This window comes from Sinocyclocheilus anshuiensis, unplaced genomic scaffold (genome assembly GCF_001515605.1).
Source record: "Sinocyclocheilus anshuiensis isolate Anshui unplaced genomic scaffold, SAMN03320099.WGS_v1.1 scaffold1016, whole genome shotgun sequence".
NCBI classification, from domain to species: domain Eukaryota; kingdom Metazoa; phylum Chordata; class Actinopteri; order Cypriniformes; family Cyprinidae; genus Sinocyclocheilus; species Sinocyclocheilus anshuiensis.
In genome coordinates, this window is record NW_015552618.1 from 503,669 (window position 1) to 526,397 (window position 22,729).

Genomic DNA, 22,729 nt, shown 5'->3' on the forward strand with positions numbered 1-22,729 from the left:
TAAATGATTTTAGCAAATGGCTGCAATATAACAAAGAGTGAAAAATTTAAGGGGGTCTGAATACTTTCCGTACCCACTGTAAGTCTTACGAAGGTGTGCATTTTAATTTACAAACAGGTAAGTAGAGGTCAATATTGAACTGGCCAGAATTTGCTACATAATTGCTAAAAAATACTTTTTTAGTTGTGTCACCAAGGCAGAAATGCCACTTATGTTTGAACAAGTTCTAGTGGCAGCTATGCTACAGATGCTAATTATGTTATCGATAACATTTAGACGTATTGGTTTTATACCAATTACGCACTACGATAAATCTACTTTTTTGAGGATATCCAGGTGCTTTCACCCCAAGCAAAGAAACTTGGTGTGAAATAATCTTGTTCTTCTAGGAAAGGTTTAGCATCAATGCATCCAAAATCAAGCAGTTTGCCTTTTGAGTGACATGGATAAATTGAATAATACAAAATAATTCCCAAAAAAGGGTAACCAGTTTGCTCTTTCATAGATGTTTGACACCTGTCATCTCTCACTGTGGTATAACATGCTCTTGTTAAGTAAACGCTCTTATTTATTTTTTTTTATGTGTTCACGGTGCATCTGATTGACTACACTTGAATTTATGACTCAAATAACTAATTATATTATGCGTGTATATGGAAAAAGTATATAAAAGGAATGGTAAATACCACAAAATGAACCTTTTCCAGCATCTATAGTTCATGACCTCCCAGTAAACCTGCCCGCTTCCGTTACACCCATCCGTAGGCTAAATTAAATGTGAGCTGGCTCCCTTTACTTTGACCTGCATGCAGCTTGCTTTCCTTTAAACCCTAAATCCTCTCACTTTACTTCCAATACAGTGCAATTGTCTTTATTAGGCAAACTAGACTGTTTAGGGCAAGTTATTTAGCATGTTAAAACAGAGGATGGTTTATACTTTACCATATTTTTTTATTTTATTTACTCACTGTGGGCCTAAGTACTGCCACCCTGTTAAGCTGCTTTGTGAACCACTGTGCTTTGATCTCATTCTTAAAAGAGATTCAGAAATTAAGCCAAGTTGAACTGAATTCAGGTTTTCTGAATCAGGTTTTATGTTTTTATTTAGTACATGATGCACACATGATGTTTATTATTTTTACAAAATAGCAATGCCACAAGGCCAAACTACATTTATTTGAGTATTAAAATTAATCATCATAAAATATTCTCTACATACAAAAATATCCTGCATTGTCTTAACAGCTGAAACTCATAAGTGAATAATAGTTAGAGTTATATTGGGATGTCTGGGAATTTAGATTAGTGTCTGTGATATATATCCAGCATGTAATGAGCACTAAGCTGGAATCCAGTTCTAAGCTACAGGAAAATTGAAAGGTCTGAAATTAACTGTGAGAACTACAGTGCAGTCACTGTAAATACAGAAGCACGCAATGATTTGAACATGGATTCCAATAGTCTGATGTCGTTACACTTGCACACTCTAATAATCATAAAATGTACAGTACACTACCTTTTGGGATGATTTTTTAATTATGCTCAACCAAGACTGCATATATTTGATCAAACATACAGTAAAAATAGCAATATTGTTAAATATTATTATAATGTAAAAACAACCAACTTCTATTTTAATATGTTTAAAAGTTTAATTTATTCCCGATCCTTCAGAAATCATTCTAATAGGCTTATTTGGCTAATTTAATGAAATAGGCTAATAGGATAACTTAATGAAATAAAGAATAGCCGTTGCGCTGAACGGTTCTCTTTGGATAACCGTTCCATTCCGCGCCGATCCGAGCCGGCCGGTACAGTTATGGTTTCGTTTTCCACTGCAGGGCTGATAATGGATCTCTCTGGAATGCAATTCAAATGCGTCAGTCGTTGCCGTGGTAACACAAGTGTTTACATATGATATGAAATGTAAATAACCACCGCGTTATGGAGGATGATCAGAAATTTCTTTAGATTTTATTACTAATTTGTGTTTACATTGCTCAAAATAGCGTGCTTAGCAAGCTACGGAGAAACTAGCAGCCAGGCAACAGACAAGTGACAGATCCTGAGTGGCGACGTCACGCACACGCACTCTACCAGCACGGCTCAGCACGGTTGTCTAACCGTGCCGAGAATACCGGACCGAGAACGGTTTGTAATCGTGCCGTTACCTGACAGTTCTTAGAACCGTTCGGCCCGATAGTGGAAAAGCGGCTAATGTTTATAAACAACATTTCACGTGACTGTTACACCATCTTGGTCTCATCACAATGCATTCCAGGACTGCCTTAATCGTAGGTATCATAAAAATATTTTATCTTGCCTAAAAATTACCATGTTTAATGGTCAAATGTTGGTTTTACACTGTTTAAATGCAATGCAAATTTGTAAATAAAAACATACCTCACTCTTCAACCCCTTAAGTAAAATAGAACTTTTTAATTTTCAAAATGTTTTTTTTTTTCTACCTTCTTTATTGTGACATCATCAGTGAAGCATCTATTCGCACACCATCAGACAGATAGATTGCTGTCATATTGATAACAGAACCCACCCCACCTCTTTAGCAAAACTCTGAAATGTCTAAAAACAGAAACACAATGAAGCCATATTCCTCCCAAAGGTGTCAGATCGCAATTCTCAATATTGCCACAAGGGCTGCTATAGCCAGAATTAATATAGACTGTCTTTTTCTGTGGTCAGTTTTGTCTTTCAAGTCTGGCATGGCGGTGCAACAGTTTGTAAAAAGTTTGTCCAGCAAATGGGTTAAAGTTAGTCAACATTTCTCTTAAATTCTTATTGGGCAAACGTGTGTTTGTGAATTAAAAGTTAACATTTTGGTCACATTACATAGCGTCACCTTCACAAACACATTTTTCTTCTGACACACCATCCGTTTTGAAATGAATGTATTTGCAGTGGTTTTTGACACAGCATAAACTCTACTATGTAGCCGCCCACAGGCTTTTATATATTCACCCTCTGACCCCATAAATTAAGCACTGGACATTAGGTATGAGTAAGACACTTTGTCTTTCTATAAGTTCCCTTAAATGCAGCGGTACCTTAAAAGGTTGTGAAAGTATGAGCAGATTCCATCTGAAATCCTCTGAAATCCCAACAGACCTCTCTCTGGTGCTGTGTGGAAGTGATAATCAGGGAAAGCATTAACTGATTGTGGAGGAATGTCTTTAGATCTGGACAGTATACCCAATCCTGACAGTTCTCACACTCCACGAGACATGGCTCGGGACAGTTTCACCTCCAACTCCAAACGTGACCATACTGTTGGCTATTCTCACAGAGACTGGCTCTCCTGTGCCAATGTGTGTGTGTTTAAACAATTCACTATGGTAAATCACTGCGCACACTCGACAACAGCTGCAGGCTGTCACACACTTGCTGCGTCTCTGGCCTCCCTGTGACTTTTTACTGTGTGTGTTGGAAGCAGGTGGAGTATTTTTGACATAGCGATGTGTGAGGACTCCCCCTTGGCTGGTGGTCTAACACCTTCTCGGCACCCACTATGAGTTGTGTTTATTTAGTGCGCCTTGTAAACGTGTGTGTGTGTTCCACCAATAGCAACTCAGGCAGGGCATAAGAGTTCTTCAAACTAGCATGTGCTCAATCACAACAAAAAAACAAATACTGCATAACAAATAGTATACTGCGTAGTGAACAATTTACACTGCATACTAAACTAGATTTTTTTGGTGCTTAAACGGGTCCAAAACTCTCTCACATTATGTTGTGGTGCATTGTGTGGTTGCCAAGTCCAGATGCTTTGAAAATCAATGTACCATTAATTTTTGTACTACAAACACTCGTAATTTAATATGCAGTTTGCTCAAATGCATGTTCCAAAAAACAATAATAATTGAATTTTAAAATGTTAAATTGCTTTCCCTGTTGAAAAAAAAAAAAAACACAGCATATGCTGGTTAGGTATGTTTTGAAGCATGGCAGCTGCTTTGAGCTGGGTTAAGCTGGTCCTGAGCTGGTTGTAAGCTTGGTTTAAGCTGGTCCTGTGCTGGTCCTAAGCAATTAGTTCCTGCTCAGGACCAGCTCACAACCAACTTACAACCAGTTCAGGACCAGCTTAAACCAGCTCATGACCAGCTAAGGACCAGCTTAAACCAGCTTCCATGCTTCAAAACATACCTAACCAGCATATGCCGTTTTTTTATTCAACAGGGTTATAAAGAACTTAAATTCTTCTGTTGTTGTATCTTTAGAAAGATCCAACAATACACTAGTCTGTAATATCTTCATCAACTAATGCCATTACAGAAAACTGCATTAGCCTCTATTAAAACATCTCCCTTGAAATCCAAGACCTCATCATTGTTTTCATCCCCAATTACTGCTCACTTTATACGATACGAGTACAAGGATATGCTTGAAGAATATGTGGAAAACAATCTTTAAAGCAGGATTATGAAACTCAAGTTGGAGTCTCTTACAAGCAGGAAGACATCTGGCACATCACAATGGCATATTCAGTTTCGGATGTTCTGGGCTTGGAAGAGTCGAGAATCACAGGACAGAAATAAAGACGACTGTGTCTTTTGTTACCCATGTGCATTAGTTTTTTTGAAGCTTTACACAAATCTTGTGGCCTCCAGTTAGCAGATTGTCTTTTTGACACTGTCACATGGAGAGGGCAACACTAGATAAACTCTAGTCATAATCTCTTTGCGCAAGAGTAAGCAACGCATGCAAAAACATGCTAGCAAGTGCATTTAGACTTAATTATGCAATGTCGTGCTAACATGCTATTGCCTTTGGGTGTGGAAGCATTTGAAAACAATCTCCAGTTGAGTGAAATGCAATGCAAGTCAAACATGGAGAATCCGATAACTGCTATTAAATAATCTCCTGTCTTCCTCAGGTCAGATGCAAGTGGAAAGTAAGAAAACCATCGTGGGAATAAACAACAACTATAACTTGTCCTGTTTTTTCCAGGATAAGCGAGTATCTTCAGTAACAACTCAGTTCCAACATTTAAAAGGCTTACCTTGTTGTAGTAGTGAAGTTGAACCGAATGCCACTGGCCATCGCTAACTCCACCTGGTACAAAAGGTGCGACAGTTGTTTTAGCCTCACCTAGGAGAGAAAGACAAGAAACAAAAATATTAATTTGAATGATAAGAGTAAGGCATATGCATTGTATATGTAAGCTACTTTAAATTATGAGTAGGCAAAATACAGTTTTAAAGTTGCGTAACATATTCAAGGCTTTTAAAAAAATTAGTTAGCTTGCAGCAAACTACACTTAAGCTATTTATATAGGAAACTTGAACAAATATATAGTTCAGTCATGAAACTCTAGATGACGCATTCTGACTGGGTGTTAACGTAACTGATGATATTCAGAGAGTTAAACGACTTGGCACAAGCTGATTGGTTCATGCTGCATATGCAGCCAATGAGCTTACTGCCTTGCATTTATATGGCTGGCTAGCATTCACTTGAGATTCCTGCAGCACGCTTTCAGAGTTCTCTGAAACCCTCCACCTTCCCCAGCTCCACCTGTATAGATCTGCTATGGGGTTATTTTATATGCTATTTGTGCAGCAGCAGTATGTCTTAAATACTCACAGTACCGTATCGCCATATGCACTGTACTTGCTTGCAGCAGCATCAATAATCTACAACTACAGCAATAACCAACAGCAGCAGCAATTCAGCAGCAGCGTAGCAGATCTGTTCCACCAAGACCAAATACATTCCCACTGTCTTATCCATCACCATGCTAAAATGTTCAGAGAGTTGTCATGATTGAAATAAAGTTACACTAAATACGACTAATAAAAGTGGTAATATAAATATATAACAACTTTAGTTATGTTGAAAACTATTAAATATTTAGCAAAAAATTAGGGGCTCAAATTAATCTGTGAATCTTTTTCAAATTTGCTGTCTGAACAAATTTAGGAAAATACATTTAGTTAGTTTCTAACAGTGCATCTTAATTATGTGCAAGTTGGAAAAGTTGGTAAAGACTTTACTTCAAATGTTACAAATGTACATGTTACAATTATGAGTATAAAATAAAAACAGATATCCAAGAGTGTGTTTTGGTATGCGGTAAAGGTGTTTCTTGTATAATTTATGGCTTTGTCACCTCTGCTCCAATATAAAATCACTTAGTGGCTACAGCACAAAGCTGCTAACATAACAACTATTAATCATGTTTAGATATTCTCTCTCATCAATGGAGTTCATTTAAAGGGCAGGGGAGCAAAAATGTACATTGGGTTTAGAGGAATATTTACCCAAGGCAGGAGCCATACTGGTATTCATAAAGAATCAGTAAAGAACAACCAATCATTGTAGCCTCATTGGTAAACAACTGCAACATCGTCTAAGCTATATATTAATTTAATGTCTTTGTTTATTACCCTTGCACCCTTTAATCACTGAAAAACTAAGAATGGTGGGCCGGACTACTGAAATGGTCAAAAGAACAAATGTCATGGGTTACAGCATGTAAAACAGGCTCCACAGCATGACACAGCATTGTTCTCTTTGTCTGGGAAAGATTTATGTGTGCTATAAGATCAACAGTCCCATTATAGGGATGTGCTCATCTTGTGTTATTTATAACCACCTGTGAGCGAAAGTATGTGTGTGTGTGTGTGTGTGTTAGTGTGTCTTCCTCTACACATGCATGGACACATTTGGAAAGACCATCGGGGTCACTGCATAGCCTCATTAACGTTCAGACACTTTACAACTTATAAATCTTTTGTCGTAAACACATTCACCTAAAGCAATTCTCTCTCTACAGTAAGTAACACATGGCTACAAAAACAAGCTGTTTAACGCAGCATGATGTCACCTCATGTTACCGTATATTGTCAACGCTACTGTCTGCTGTCCCAGGAGTGAATATGACATACAGACAGCAACAAACTCTATATGAATACACAAAAGCATATGTGACTGCTTGGCTAACATATTGGAAGCGCATGATCCTTTTGTACATGCTTAATGTGTGTTACTATTGTTGTAACAAACTTCAGTACTCAAGGGGACGATAAAGTTACCTTCATATGTCTGTGCCATTAAAATGATGGTTTTTATTCATGTAGCTAGCTGTAAACATGTTGACAATTTAGCTAACTTTATCTAACATGCTCTGTAAAACCCTCCTTAAATTGTTGCTCTGCCATAACAACAGTTGAACTGAACTATGAATTAACTATTAACTATGACTTTTTCCTCAATAAACTTATACTCACTGCTTTGAAAGGTAGTTGTTAAGTAGGGCTGCACGATTAATCGCCTGCGATATTTAACCGTCTTTACTGACAAGATGCGCGTTAAATATCGCATGCGATTAATCGTGCAGCCCTATTGTTAAGTTTAGGTATTGGATAGGATTAGGAATAAAGAATATGGTCATGCAGAATATGTGCTTTATAAGTACTAATAAATAGCCAACATGCTAGTAATATGCATGCTAATTAGCAACTAGTTAATAGTGAGAATTGCTCCCTATACTAAAGTGTTACCGGCTTCTCAATCGTAACAGTGGTAGGACTGTCATACCTGCTGAGAAGGTGAGTTGAATCTGTTCCTCAATGATCTCCACAGCTATGAAGTCGTGTTTCTCGTTAAAACGACCGTTGTAGAGAAGAAGGGCGTTTCTCTCTCTTGTGGCAAACCTGGACAGAAAAAAACATTGATCAGAACAACCAGAACTACAGGTTTTATTGAATGTTTACACTACCCCTCATAAATCTTTACATCTATTAAGGTTGAGTGCACTTTTCATTTGTTAGAATTCAAGACCTAAATCAAGAGAGCTACAAGAAACCTCCAAGCCAGACAGAAGAAATAACATCTATTAATCAAGAGAGGAAAGGGGAAAAAAATCTGAGAGGAAGTGAACGTAAGGCCAGTGGTCCAGAAACAGGAAGTGGTTCCTCTGCCCTGGGCGGCACATCCCACCTCTATCATGCCTGGGCCGTGGCACAGAGGGCAGAGGAGTCAGAGACCAGCTGCTCTCCAGGAAGATGATGCAAATAAAGAAAAACACAGATAGCGCTCTCTCAACACGTAGCCCTTCCTGTTTTTACTCAGCACGGGAGCCCAAATATTTCTCTAGTGACCCTGTCTCAATATTTGTTACTTAATAAATCAGAACCTTAATTTTCAACTATACAACGGTTTTAAACAAATTATCCATATGTCTTTCTAGCTTTATAAATCCAACAGCTAATAGGCTAAAAATATATTCTAAAGAAAGGGCAAAACTGATTTGAGCTTGACATCAGGATTATCCATGTATGACCCAGAATGTGTAGAAGATAAGTCCAGGCATGCCGCACAGCCAGACAGAGCTCAAGGGCTCCTTATGCAACCTCTTCAACAAATTACACTTTACAGCATGCAAAGCTTCTGGCAGACGTGTCAGTGTAACAAAAAGGTAAACAGGGGCATGACACAGAGGTCATAAACAATTTTCTTGTCAATTACAGCCCATCACTTACATGAAGGAGACAGTGAAGTGGAATCTCTGTCTCAGGCCTCGGAAGGTAATGAAGGACTGTCCGGGAAAGCTGCGTGTCGTCATCTCACAGAAAGGCTTCTCATACTCTCCAGAGGGGCAGTTGCATGTAAAGCCGCCCACTAGCAGGTTGACACACTCACCTCCATTTTTACATACCCCGGGGACACAGCGACCAGAGTGGGCATCTATTTCACAGTTCTCACCTGCACAGGATTATCGGAAGTAAAGTAAACTTGTGAACAGAAAGTGAAATAATCAAGGTGTACAGAATTACTTGCAAATTACAGACAGGTGGGTTACATAAGGGGCTTTTGCATCACGTAGTTCTAGGAATTCAGTTATAGGAACTAGCCAGCAGGGTAGTTCATAGAGAACCAATTCCCCCCTTGGGCCATTTTCCTGCTTGCATTCGCACCGGCAGCAGGAACTCTGAAGCAGCCGATAGTGACATGTTTATGCATGGCATTTATTTACATCGTCAACAGCCAGTTGAGTAGAGGATGCCATGATCGGAGCTGTTTTTGTTATGTGTCATGGGATTTGTGATAACGGAGATGGAATGTAAATGCAGAATTTACGTGATTGAAAGCCCACAAAAATCTGACAAAATTTCCTATGACAACTTGCAGTGTAACTTATCACTGAGAAAAGAACACAAAGCTGCAGACAACAGATAGCTGTTTTCCATGTTCGTGGAGTAAATATGTTTACATGACTTTTTAAAAATGCCAGGTGTAGCCGATGTTTTGTATGCGTTTGGCCAATCAGCATACACTTACGTCACTGGTAGTTCCCATAGTACTGTTTTAGACTCTACTCTGAAGTAGGAACTCATTTAGTTCCCTCAAACTGAGTTCCTAGAACTAAAACCGTTCCTAGTTCCTGCGGTGTGAACATGCCAAAAAGCGGATACTTTTGCCAATAGTTCTAGGAACTATGAAAAAGTTCCTCCGGTGCGAAAGCCCTCCTTCTCGACTGCGGCAGCGGCCGTTGTTGCGGCATGGACCTGAGTAGCACAGGTCAATTTCAGTCTCACAGTAGTCGCCGGTAAAGCCGGCCGGACAACGACAGCGCAGGCCGTTAATTGGATGGATTGGTCTGAAGAGAACAGTATCAGAGGCTATGAAAGGTGGAGAGCTATCAAACTTTAATACAGAGACGCATTTCATGTAGTTCTCGCAAGGTTCCCGCAAGCAGATGTTGTCATCAAATGGAAGGACACTTTGGCTGGAGATTTTCTGCAACAGAGTTCGGTTCAGGTAGATTTGCTCCTGAAGTTCTTCCGAAGGGAAGTAGCGATCAGGAGCTCCTCCAGGAAGCGAGGCTGAGAGGGTGACATTGAGGATGTTGCCACTGACATCTGTGTCATTCTGGACGTTGAAGATGAAAACTCCTTCTCGACTAGTTGAGAGGACCGCAGCCACACCTTCAGCAAACAGAGAGAGTAGCGGTGATAGGAAGCGTTCCTGGGACATGTTCTCCAGACGGACAGTGATGCTGTTCGTTAGCATCTCATCAGTGATGATGGTCACACGGAGAGTACAGAAGGCCGTCACTTGGTGGATACCATCTAAAAATGACAAAAAACAACCACCTCTTAATAAATCAGTTTCACATTCCATGAAAACACAACCTGCCTCTAGTCTTAGAATGCTGGAATTTTGAAATGCTTCAGGTGTAAGTCAGCTACTTCCGGAAGATAACAGTATTCTCTTTTCACACTAAGAAAGTGTAAATACTGTTTTGGGTTGGAGAAGAAAGCATGTTAACAGACAGGATTACTACAAAGTTGCACCACAATTAGACAGATCATCTTGGTATCTTGCTTCAGGACACAAACTCATCTGCTCTGTTGGAACTAATGCTATAAAAACCTCAGAAATGATGGAAACTTGACAACCGTAAAACACTGTAAATGCTTTCTTCCTCAAAAGTACAAAAATGTTTGTAATACTTATTATGGGATTGTACATGACTTTAACTACTGAGTTTCACACTCAATGACAATGTTTAGCAAGTATACGCTTTCAGGCTAGGACAGTTGCTTCCACATTGTTGATTTAAAGCATATATCACTGAGGTCAATGGGCAGCTGAATTGCTTAGCAACAGACAACAATCCTTTATGCAACACTGGCCATACTTTTGCTACACTTTCAGCACAAGTGCACAAAAAATGATGTATTTTCTTATTTTGCTTGTAACATTACACTGTAAAACTCACTCATTTCCAAATCAAAGTTAAAGTGATAGTATTCAACCTCATGTAGTTTCAAACCTAAATTACTTTCTTCTGTAAAACATCTGTAAAACAGTTTTTTTTTCTTCACAAAGTGTAGAAATATAACACACAGAATATTAAAGTAATAACATTGCACTACATTACAAAGTTGCCTGGAGTACTGTCTGTGATAATATAGTCAAGGTCCGATTAAAGCAGTCTTAAGTTGCATAGCCATACATCTGATCTGAATCTCACAATTTTCACGTGAAGAGGATGGATTTGACAGGAAGCTCCCACAAGTACCACACTGGCTGTTCTGTTTTGCCAAGGGAACAACTGCATAACAGGTGGTATATCCAATTAATACCCCCGGCAAAACAATGTGGCTAAGACCTTTCAAATATGGAGGTGTCATGTGTCTTTGGGCTGAGTTATGTGCCTCTAAATTATATCACCGCCATAAATCACAAGAGAAGGGGGTGTGGGACAGTCACCATTCCCAGTAAATGGGTCACATTCACAACTCTTTCTGGTATGTAGTGCACTGTTTTTGGTCTACTAAAGTTGTGCAGGATGACATAAGCACACTGCACTGACTATAAGTTGTAGGCTGAACCTGATACAGTTTGTTCATTGATTACATGCCATTTCTAATTCAATCAGATTTATGGTTGTTCTCTTTCGGCTTTTGTGTTTCAAATGAGCAACAAATTCAAGAGCTTGGTTGTGACATCTGAGCATCAAGATGCTAATGAAAGCGTCTGCTGGCACCCAGCCTAACAAAACAGTAATTTCATATTTATAGTTTTTGTGCTGTTCTGAGATTAAATATGGATATAACAAATAGGTCTTTTCTCTCAGGGTGGGGAAATGTGTTTTTAAACACTGTATTATCATCGACATCACCGGGAGCTCTTGCTCTGATTCCAAACTACACAAAAATAATTAAAAGTCATCAGAAATTTTCACTAGATTTCTTCTAAAGAGTGTTTGTCTTCTTACTTAGTTTAACCCACTCGCTACATTAAAATATCCTGTCAGTATTCACAAGTTTTGTACAAAAGTACAAAAAAGGAATGTGTTTTCCTGATTTTTTTCCACCTGACATTGCAGACCAGCATATATTTAGTCTGTCAGCTGTTCACTTAGTATCAATGTAAAGTTATGTTGCTGTCAATAACCAGGCAAAGGTCTGGTTGACTTTAAATGTGATATTGAATAACACACTAGATAAACTATACATGTGTATGTTAGTAAATAAATAAAAATAAGTGTACTTCTTTACAGCATGACAATGTAAATTTCTTCATTGATTATTCAAGTTTGTAAACTGGTATCATAATTTCTACACAAGAATTAAATCACAGTCTATGAAAGTACAATATATCATTAATCATGATAGCACAAATCAAAAATAAGCATATTAGTTTATGAACTAACAGTATAAACTTTATGAGCCTGCAACAAACTGTCTCAGTATGATAACCTTTATTATTATACACACATACTGTATTCACAAACATTCAGATAAACAAAATACATTTAATTTAATAGTGTTAGTGTGGTGTATGTTGATGTTTAACTTGAAGTTGTTAAGTGCGCGATATGCCTCACACTTCATCTTATCACAGGTATTGGAAAAAAGCCATGAATATCCCAGCATGCCTGCTGTTGTCAAAATGATTGATAATGGTTTCTTCCTCTTGGACCGGTGTCTTGTGTAACTCAAGCTGACTAATGTAATTACACGAAGAACATGGGATAACAAACTCTGCCATTAGCATTCCCTGTCATTATCCACACCGGTCAAAGAGCAGTGATCTGACACAAACAGGACAGAGGGACAGTGCAGTGTGTTTCAGAGTGTGTCAGGGGTAGGCTGGCATGAAATGAGTTTTCCTCTTTTGGCAAAGGATGACTAAACAACTGGTATGCAAGATAAGAAAACCCTCATTGCTCATCCTAAAAAGCTTTGCTTGATTTGTGGTTAAAACAGTTCAAAATCAGGGATATTTCTATAGATGTTCCCATCTTAAATTAGGCATACAAGTAAACAAACACGGTCTTTCATTACAAGATGCTGCCCCGGGCAATGTTAAAAACAAGTCATTAAATGAGTGTAGCTTTAGCTGTTGTAGGTGAGGTACACATCTTCAGGAGCCAATGAAAATCAGTTTCTGTGCCAATGTGACTGTCAGCATTCTACAGCCCTCCCTCAAGTTTGAATCATAACAAAGGAAGCAAAAGTGCCGCCCACTGAGCCAATAACACTTGAAGATCCCGCCCATGAATCCCTCCCATCTCTACAACTCAGTGACCTGCTTTAGGTACGGTGAGGCAAAACCATGTGACTTTCTATTGTCTTGCTCTAATAAATACACACACTCATACTCAGGGTGTGAATTGTTATGTATCCCGGTGTATGAAATTACAATACTTTTTGTTATTATCTGTTTTATGTGTAATACAATACACCAGTAAATCAAATATTGCAATTCACTGCCATGTGTCTGCACTTTTATATAAGATTTATATACAAGATTTTTATATAACACTGCTTGCAAATCGAGATGTTTAAATGTGCAGTCATACGACAATAAATTGTACCATGGTTTTTGTGCCACTGCATATGCTGAGAAGAATACATTGACACTTTTTATCAAAAGTGACTCACACAAAAGGAACACAACAAGTGATTTGTCCTAGACAAGCTGTAAAATGAGAAGTGCTACAATGCAAAGACAGGCTAGATCAGAGCGGAAGAAAGACATATGGAACGTATAAGAATTGTTATGTACAGTATGTATGTATTTATTTATTTTAAAGTTTTAAAAATTAAGTTCAATTGTATTTGTGCATTTTACCGAACTGACAAATGTTCTAAAGTGCATAATAATCAAACTCTTTGCACATCTCTCTATAATACTTGCTATGATTGGTTGATCAGGAATTCTATATATTTTTGTGTAATGACCACTGTTGTCCCAAATAATATTTCCTACTTAGCTGAGCTTTTGGCAGACACAAAATCTGACATTTCATGACATGGCACATTATGAGAATTCCTACACTGGAATATTAATTGCTTTCATTAATATAAAAATAGTACAGATAACAATGAAACAGTGATTTCCAGAGAAGTGGAGAATGTGGGGTGACATGAAAGACGGTATATAAGATCAGTCCAGACGCAGGTGTGAACAGGTGAAATGCTGACGTGATCTCCATACGGGCCCCTCAGACTGATCTAAACACCTGCACCTGTCTCTACATGCACTGCTGGCATGAGAATCACAATGAGCTATGGGAAACGATGAACTGATGAATATCAATAAGGTTGTATTCAATGAAGTACTAAGAAAAAGCTAATATTTGCTACACAAAGATTGTGCATCCATACTAAAATGTATGTTAAATTACAGTCAAAATGGCCCTTACAGAGACGCAACATTGGGACAGTTGCTAGGCGTAGTAGGTGGTATAAAGCCATGAATGAGACTTGCATGTTTTTCTGTTGGTACTTTGCACAGTACTCAAGGTGTTTCAAATAAAAACACGCCTCAGAGTCATTGGTTAACTGGAATAATGACACTGAGAGAGGCAAGAAAACATTCTTGGCCTTCCAGAAAACGACCCTGGCTGTAATTGTCTTTGTCAAGAGAAATTAATCAGTTTTTGTGATAAGGACTTCACTTGTCATTGCCAAGCTTTTGTTGACAAAGGGTTAGATAGATGAGGTTGCTTTTATGCAAGGTTTTGAGGGCCATGTTCAAACATGTTTGTGGTTGTTGTGTTTGGGGTGGTTCTTCACTCACACTCTCTCTCTCACACACACACACACACACACAAAACCTCCAATTTCACACCTTACCCCGTCTCTGAACCCTTCTGGCCCTCACTGCAGGGAATATCAGGGCGAGACGTTGTTAGATGTACTCGGTGTTTCCGTCGGCCAGATGGGACCAGGCGTTTAATGAATGGGTAAAACGAGATTACAACTCATTGACATCATCACCACCTCCTCTTGCTTCAAAACCAACAGATGGAGCTGAGTGGAGGACGAATGCACTGAGAATCAAAAGGCTATTGATTGTTGGTGGAGACGCATCTGGAAGTTACAGAGCAATTATAGGACGGTGCATCTCTCAAATGTTCGTTTGAATGTATTCATTTCAACTAAATTCATGATTCGAATAATCATGAGGCTGTGAGTGGCACAAGTGCAGTCCATTTATAGGGCCACATTTGTGAAACACTAGAGGTACAAATTGCTTAGTAAATCCTTTGTAAAGCCATTGTTAAATGAACAACTTCCACAGGAAGCATATTGAAATAATTCTGCAATAATTTATTTAACAGTGACTATTTACTATGATTTTTTTTTTGCATTCTAAATTTATTCTGAAACAATTTTCATAAGTATATCAAAATTGTCAAATTGTACATCAAATTGTACCGAACAATGACATGGCGCGATCAAATAGAGGCACACACTAATGCAGCAAACATGTCGGCAGTGTTAAAACTGTCCAAGAAAGGCACAAAAATCACTACAAGCACTGACAGCGAAAGACTGCTTAGTCCCGCATCGCATGTCTTTGATGAGAAGAGGAAAGGCTGGTTGTTGCTCGTTACTGTATGATGATTGAAATCTCGAAATGGCAAAATGTTATGTTTTCTAAAATACACGCACGAATTGCATGTATTCAAACAGCACTGCACGAGCTTGCGGCACTATCTGCTTGTTAGCCATGCTTCATTCACTCCAAAGCGCAAGGAAAATCTGCGCTTAAACAGTGATACTATTCAGTTGCTCAGTAACACTTTTATGAATTTTTACAAGGCATGTGAAAACACGATACGTGCGACAAACATCTTCACAAATTTGCAATTAGAAACATTTATAAAAAAATAAGCACTTTGAAGGACTTTTTCTTTGAAAAGCAAGACAAAACAGTAAAAAACACATTTTGGCTATTTAATTTATGCAATGGTGAAAAAAAAAACGTGTTCGGTATTCGGCCTTCGGCCCAGTGTTTAATTTTGTTCGGTTTTGGCTTCGGCCAAGAATTTTCATTTCGGTGCATCCCTAAAATTTATGCAATTTATGTTTTACAACAACTGCTTGTGTTTTCTTAAATAAAGCTTAATATGGTGTAATGTTGGGTGCCAATGTACAATGTATTGTTAGTCTTTCAAAAGGTGAAACAGTGAAATGTTCCAAAAAAAAACAAAAAAATTGACAACATAAACTGTGCAATTTCAGTTTTAGCATTAAAGCAATTTTAATTTGCTTCAAATTAAATAGAGTATCTAGTCTAACTAAAGTCTATTACTGTCAATCTCCCTAAACATTTAAGAACCGCTTCCATTTAACATATCATGTTAATCCAGCACCGATAAGGGCGTCTGGGTGTAGATGTCTGCTGTAACAGCTCTAAGGAGAGAGGGATGAAAGATAGATAGTGGAGAAAAGAGATGATGAGCCAGAATAAAGTGCAGGCGCCTACAGTAGCCACAAGCAGGCTCAGTTCCCAGAGAGGCACACTTGAGTTTTGAGAGAGTGCTTCATGCTGACTTTGAAAACTCTCTTGTTTATACATCAAGAGTGGGTGACAGTAGGGACACATTGCTGCCAAAGGTAGTCTTGTCCAACTCAACATCCTCGAAACACAGTGAGGGCGGCTGGAGTCATGGTGTCTTTTCCTGTTCCACTCACCATAGAAAGCGATGCATGCCTCTGCTTGGCTTGTTGGGATTAGTCGGCTCTCATATGGACGCACTTTAGAGAAGGGCCGCATGCACACAACAGACTTTATTCATCTTGGGGAAGAGGGAGGAGGTGGGCAGACTGCAGGAGTACATCTCTCCAGCCTGTAACAGGTGGAATTACAATACAGACCTGGGTGCAGTGGGAACAGTCCTGGAGTGCAGGGGGTGGGTTGATTTCAAAGTAGACTCTGTTTTTACTGTACATGCTACTGAAATGGATTTTCACTAGTTAGTCTAGTGTTCAGATTGCTGACTGGATTTTCAGTAGTTAATAGTGTTTAGACTACTAAACTAAATTTTATCAACCAGTTATGTGTTCAGACTGCTTAAACCGCTTCAGTATTTAATTTAGCATTCAGAATACTGACATATTTTTTCCGTAATTAAACTAGGGTTCAGTGAAATTTATATTTAGTAGTTAGCTTTCAGACTACTGAAATGAAATTTTACTGGTTATTGTTCAAACTACTAAGATGGATCTTCAGTTTAGACTACAAAAAGCAGTTAACGATGCTTTCAAAATACTGAAATTAATTTTGCAATATAGCTGTCAGACTGAACTGAATTTTCAGTAGTTAATCAAGTTCCCAGACTACTAAAAATGGATTTTTACTTGTTAGTCTATTGTTCAAACTACAAAAATGTATTTTCAGTAGTTATCTTGACGTTTAGATGATAAATGTAATTTTCAGTAGTTAGCTATGTCTTCAGACTACTGAAACTGGTTCAGTACTTTAGTGTTCAGAAATGAATTTTCAGTACTTAAACTAGCGTTCAATTTTGCTGCCAGATTACTGAAGTTGATTTTCACCAGTTAGTCTAGTGTTCAGACTACTAAACTAAATTTTAGTAGCCAGTTACATGTTCAGACTGCTTAATCTTAATCAGTATTCAATTTAGCATTCAGAATATTGACATTAATTAACCTAGGGTTCAGTGAAATGTATATTTAGTAGTTAATTTAGCTTTCAATCTGCTGAAATTAAAATTTTCAGGACTTATTCTAGTGTTCAGTTCTGCAGACTGACTACTGAAATTGATTTTTGATGAACTGAATCTTTAGTAGTTGGTATACAGTTTTTCTGGATTTTTAGTATTCTGTCTAGAGTTAGTTAAGCTTTCAGACTACTGAAGTTGATTCAGTAGTTAATTTAGTATTCAGACTGCTAAACTGAATTTTATCCTGAACTGATTTTTTTTGTAGTCACTTTAGCTTCCAGACTACTGAAATGGATTTGTAGTCTGACAGACTACTGGAATGGGTTTTCAGTAGTCAGTCTATCTTTGAAACAGGCTCATTATACTTCTGGTACACTGCACCAACCTGTTCTTAGGTTGCCTGTTTGTTTTCAACATGTTCAGCGTGTTATGACAACATGATACAACCCTTCGGATAAGTATTTCTCACGGAGTAACGTTACTCATTCCCAAAAAAGACAATCAAACAGCACTTCACTTTTTACATTCACTTTCTATTTCTCTTTTTTTCTACCACAAATAAAATGAGGACACAGACAACTTTCACTGCTCCTGTTAAACTGCAGTCAGGTTCTCAGTCTCTTTTAGCATGCAATGAGAAGAGGAAAGGTACTGTTGGGTCCCTTTAAGGAACTAATAGTTTGATTGCTTCTAGATTCTTCATCTGTCCCCGTGTCATTGTTGACAGACTGTTCATAGTGAGCTGTTCCTCTGGACAACAGATCACATCAAGATAGAGGCACACAGTGCTGCCCTTTGTGCATTAGTGGAAAGGTTTTAGAGGACTGGGAATTGGAAATGCCATCTTTATTGAGTTAACAGAGAGTGTCATGGTTCATTTTCTATTGAATTAGTCTAAGTTGGTGAGCGGCATACAGTCTTCATCTAATGAGGGCTAAACAACAGTCCCGATCCATGTTACAAATATATTTTAAAAGACTCATTCTCTAAACACATCACAAAATCAGATGGAGAAAAATAATCAAAATACTCATCAAGAGACAAATGCATGAAAAAATGTGAATGAAATGTTCAGTGAGATCCAAACTAAACATAATAATGTAATGCACAATTTAACGTTTGAATTAACATCCAGCAAATTTTTGCAATTTTTAAAGGGGTCATATGGTGCGATTTCAATTTTTCCTTTCTCTGTGGAGTGTTACAAGCTCTTGGTGCATAAAGAAGATCTGTAAAGTTGCAAAGACTAAAGTCTCAAATCCAAAGAGATATTCTTTATAAAAGTTAAGAGTCAACCACGCCTACCTAAAACGGCTCATTCTAACACGCCCCCACATGTCTACGTCACGATGTGGGAAGACTTGCATAACGCTGCCCAAATGTTCACGCCAAGAAAGAAGGCGTAACTTTTATTCTCGCTATAGTATTGTTGTTGCCGCCGCCGCCATGTCGTGAAGGTAAATAATGTTCTTTTTAGCAACATCATATGACCACTTTAACACTGCCTACAATCCAGTAACATAGTGCTGTCTGTGTCAAGCAATTGTATTCTATCCATTAACATCTTGTCACTTCCAAGTCAGAGGTATCTACAAACCAGGTGTTTTCACCTAACCAAGCAGAACAAACTTGGATTAAAAAGGGCCAGAGGTCAACGACCAGCAACATGAGAACAGTCACAGGACACTCATTCCAGTAAGAAACTATATGCCATTTTCATATATGCCATCTTATTCGGCTCTTAAGTATCAATAACTATCCTGACTCATTTTACTGATAAAACATTATCTCCAAATCACGCTAACACAGTCACCTACCATGAATACATTGCTCCTGCAAGTTTCCTGTTATAATCTGCTGGCCTCTGCTCAGGCAAAGGGCCCTACGGATTACTGGAATGCTGACTGTGATTTGAAATCAGATATTGAAAAATTAAATACGCAGCTGGCCTGTTGAAACGCTTAGCAGGTGATACAGTAGGCTGGCATGCGGTGATACAAACATGCCCTCAGGCAATAAACTCATCGATGTGACACTGAGGTAAAAGCACCAGACTGAATCATAACAACGCAACACATATGTCAACATAAAAGAGCCAGTGAGGCCTATCAGTATTTCAGTAAGGGAAATGTGCTTTCTGGAAACAAGATATAGGATAAGACATAAACTAAATCAAGTGATGAGAGCTTTTTTTTGCCTATTGTAAAGTTGTAAACATTGGCAATAATAATTTTCATTATACTACATAGGGGAAACGTGATACAGAGGGATTCTCATATCTAAAGGTTATTTAGCAGCCAGGTACTTGTGTTTATCAGAGCGTCCTTCTGCAGTCGAGTGCTCAGATACTGACAGGGCTCTGGCTCAGTCTGCAATGGACATGAACACGCTCCTTTGTTCCTGTGATCTCTGTGGGCATGTAACCGATGATAACCCATGTATCATGGGATGCTTACATGTGTTTGAGTAAGGAATATGCAAAAGATGAAAAAGACAATGTCAGAAGGGACCAGCAACTGTCATTCAAATTACAACAAAAATATATTACTGTGCAACATGATCAAATATTGAGATGTGATATGAAGACCTGTGTACTAAAATATAATTATTATGCCAATAATTAAGGCCAGAAGTATTAGTACTGCAGTACCAACTGGAAAATACATTTTATTTCACTAAAATGTTTTATTTTATTTTATCATGTTGGCTAGCAAGTTTAATCGCCATTTTCGGCGTTTGGCTGAAAGAGAAACAAGGTGAGATGAAGAGCTGCTATAACATCCATTAACTTGTCAGTTTTTACATCTATAGAGTAGGCTATAGATAGAGAGATGTGAGCCTAGATGTGATTTCATCTCTGTGAAGTTGTTTAGAAAAACGTTTCTTATATTTACAGTATACTCTGCAGTATTTAAATCTACTGCCAAAGACACTCCTTTGTTAAGCAAGGGGGTTTTTGCACTGTAAATCTTTAACCTGCAAAGAGCTGGCGGTGATAACTGCAATAACTGTGAGAAGATTTCTCGTCGTTTTAGTTCACACCCAACGTCTTCAGGAAATTAATTCGCTCCCATTTGAAGAAACTCCTCACACAGGTAGAAGACAACATGTGGCAACACGGCCCAACAAGAGCATTTTACAATGAACAGAGGCAATAATTCACCTCAAAAGAAAACCGTCTTTTTGTCTTTCAGTGCTTTTCTATGAAGTGACAGAGCAAAAGTCTTCAAACTTTAACTGGGCCAAACACTTGAGTGATTTATAGCACTACTCAAAGAATCCACCACTTAAAGAGAAGGTAGATCAGAGCAGAGAGGAGTGTATTAGAAGTGGAAGGAATGTTCTCATCTTCCTGGTCCTCAACAGAGCGGTGCCCCTAATTAGAACAAAAGCCAGACAGACCTCATAAATGAGTGAATGATGGCAAGGGATACTTCCTGAATTCTTTCTTCAATTAAGAATGCAACAGTTCTCCTGCCTTAGGGAGGAGAAGTACGGGAGCCTTGGATATCTGTGCTCCTGCTACGCTGAACTGATTCACTTTTACACAGCAATAAAGCATTTTACAAGCATCATATCATCGTTTGTTTGTGTATTTAAGTGCTACTTTAAAACTAAAATTGTAGTTGTAACTGTAGTCATCCAAAAAATGCTCTTTGCCCATCTTCCTAATACCACCAATAACCGACTCGCAATAATAAGTAGCAAGTCTTTAAAATCCCTGTTTCCATCTGGTATTAAGATGTGTTTCCAGTGATCCAATCACAAGTAATAAGTTAGTGTGCATACTGTTTCTACCTGGCATTAAAATGCACTTCAAATGCATCTTCTGTGACCACTTCTGTTTGGATTTACTTGAGAGACTCCCCTCTTAAGCCCAAAGTATTCTGCGGTCTTTATGCGTATGCTAGGGTATGTGTACAGTGTACAGCATGACAAAATGTAGCAACACTGCCAAGGCCCGTTGTTTCATAGTTGAAAAAAAAATATATATATATAAAAAAATAAGAACAACAACAAATTACTGATGATGGCAACAACAATAGATGACCAGGTTAATGATTGTGAGCGTTTGGGAAAGGAAGCTAATTATAAAAAAAGAGCAGTGTATTTTGGTACAATGCAGCTAAGTTTAAATTACTTGAGGAATCGCACAATGATTACTTATTAGGTCAACAGGCGAAGAGTAAGCAGACTTTTGTGGCTGTGTGAATGGATTCAACATGAGCATCTCCCCTACGAAAACAATCTGGGCTGCATTTTCCAAAAGCATCGTAAGCTTAAGTACATTGTAGACCCATTGAAACCAATGGAGCTATGATCAACTTAGGCTTACGATGCTTTTGGGAAACACAGCCCTGGTTGAATGTCTTTTTGAATGTCTCTGGAAGTGGACAAAAGTGAACAACCGCGAAATGCTTTAGACCCTGTCTACACCTGTATTTAGCAGGTGTATTTTAGGTCTTGAAAGGGCTAGTAAGAAGGCAACTACTTCAATTCTTGCTTTTTGGTTTCTCTCTCTTCTCTCTTTGGTTTTCTATCCCTTCCCGCCTTCCATGTGCATTTCTTCTCACCTTATTACTGAAATCACAAATTACCCTCCAGCACCTCCAACATGTCACTACTGAGCCTAATTAACAAGCTAGTCTTCCTGTAAAAGTGTCCAACCGGCCCAATAAATTCTCAGGAACGAGCAGCATATGTGTGCAAGCAAAGAATCCTTAGTGCTTCGCTGTGGTCTGGTGAAAAATAAAATGCACCTGGCTTGCCCTGTAGAGCCTCTTCTTGGCCTTAATCCACCCAGATCCCCCCACTCGAAACCACTGTGTTGAAACCTTTGTTCTCATCTCAGAGGGGTGGTAAAACTACGGGTGTGGGGGGCTCAGATGGATGTCTGCTGCCATGACGGTGAATTGGGTTTATGGCGCTCCACAGGAGTAAAGCACCAGATAAAAAAAGAGAAACAGGCCAAGCCAAAACTCAATTAAAACATCAAAACCTAAAAGCGAGCTGCAGGACAATAGTTATAAGACCACTTCTGGGACTTTTTCAGATATCTGATAAATATTCATTCAAAGAAGAATATGCACACAAAAATATAAAAAGTCTGTTTTGGAATTATTAATGATGTTCATTAATTGTAAAAACTAGGGATGCACCGATACCACTTTTTGCAGTACTCGCCCGATACCGATACTTTTATTTTTGGTACTTGCTGATACTGAATACCGATACCAATATTTTTATTGCATTTGTAATTTTTTTAAATATTGG

The 22,729-nt window shown here is 38.4% G+C and overlaps 1 protein-coding gene across 1 annotated transcript in view; it reads right to left on the minus strand.

Moving 5' to 3' along the window:
• The window catches only part of celsr1a (cadherin EGF LAG seven-pass G-type receptor 1a), a 95,872-nt gene that overhangs the window by 46,923 nt on the left and 26,220 nt on the right, over positions 1-22,729 (minus strand). The window contains exons 2-5 of the mRNA XM_016457419.1: positions 9,435-10,091; positions 8,502-8,736; positions 7,558-7,673; positions 5,018-5,106 (exon numbers count right to left, since the gene is read on the minus strand). Coding sequence (XP_016312905.1) covers positions 5,018-5,106; positions 7,558-7,673; positions 8,502-8,736; positions 9,435-10,091 — 1,097 coding nt within the window. The remainder of the gene's footprint in view (positions 1-5,017; positions 5,107-7,557; positions 7,674-8,501; positions 8,737-9,434; positions 10,092-22,729) is intronic.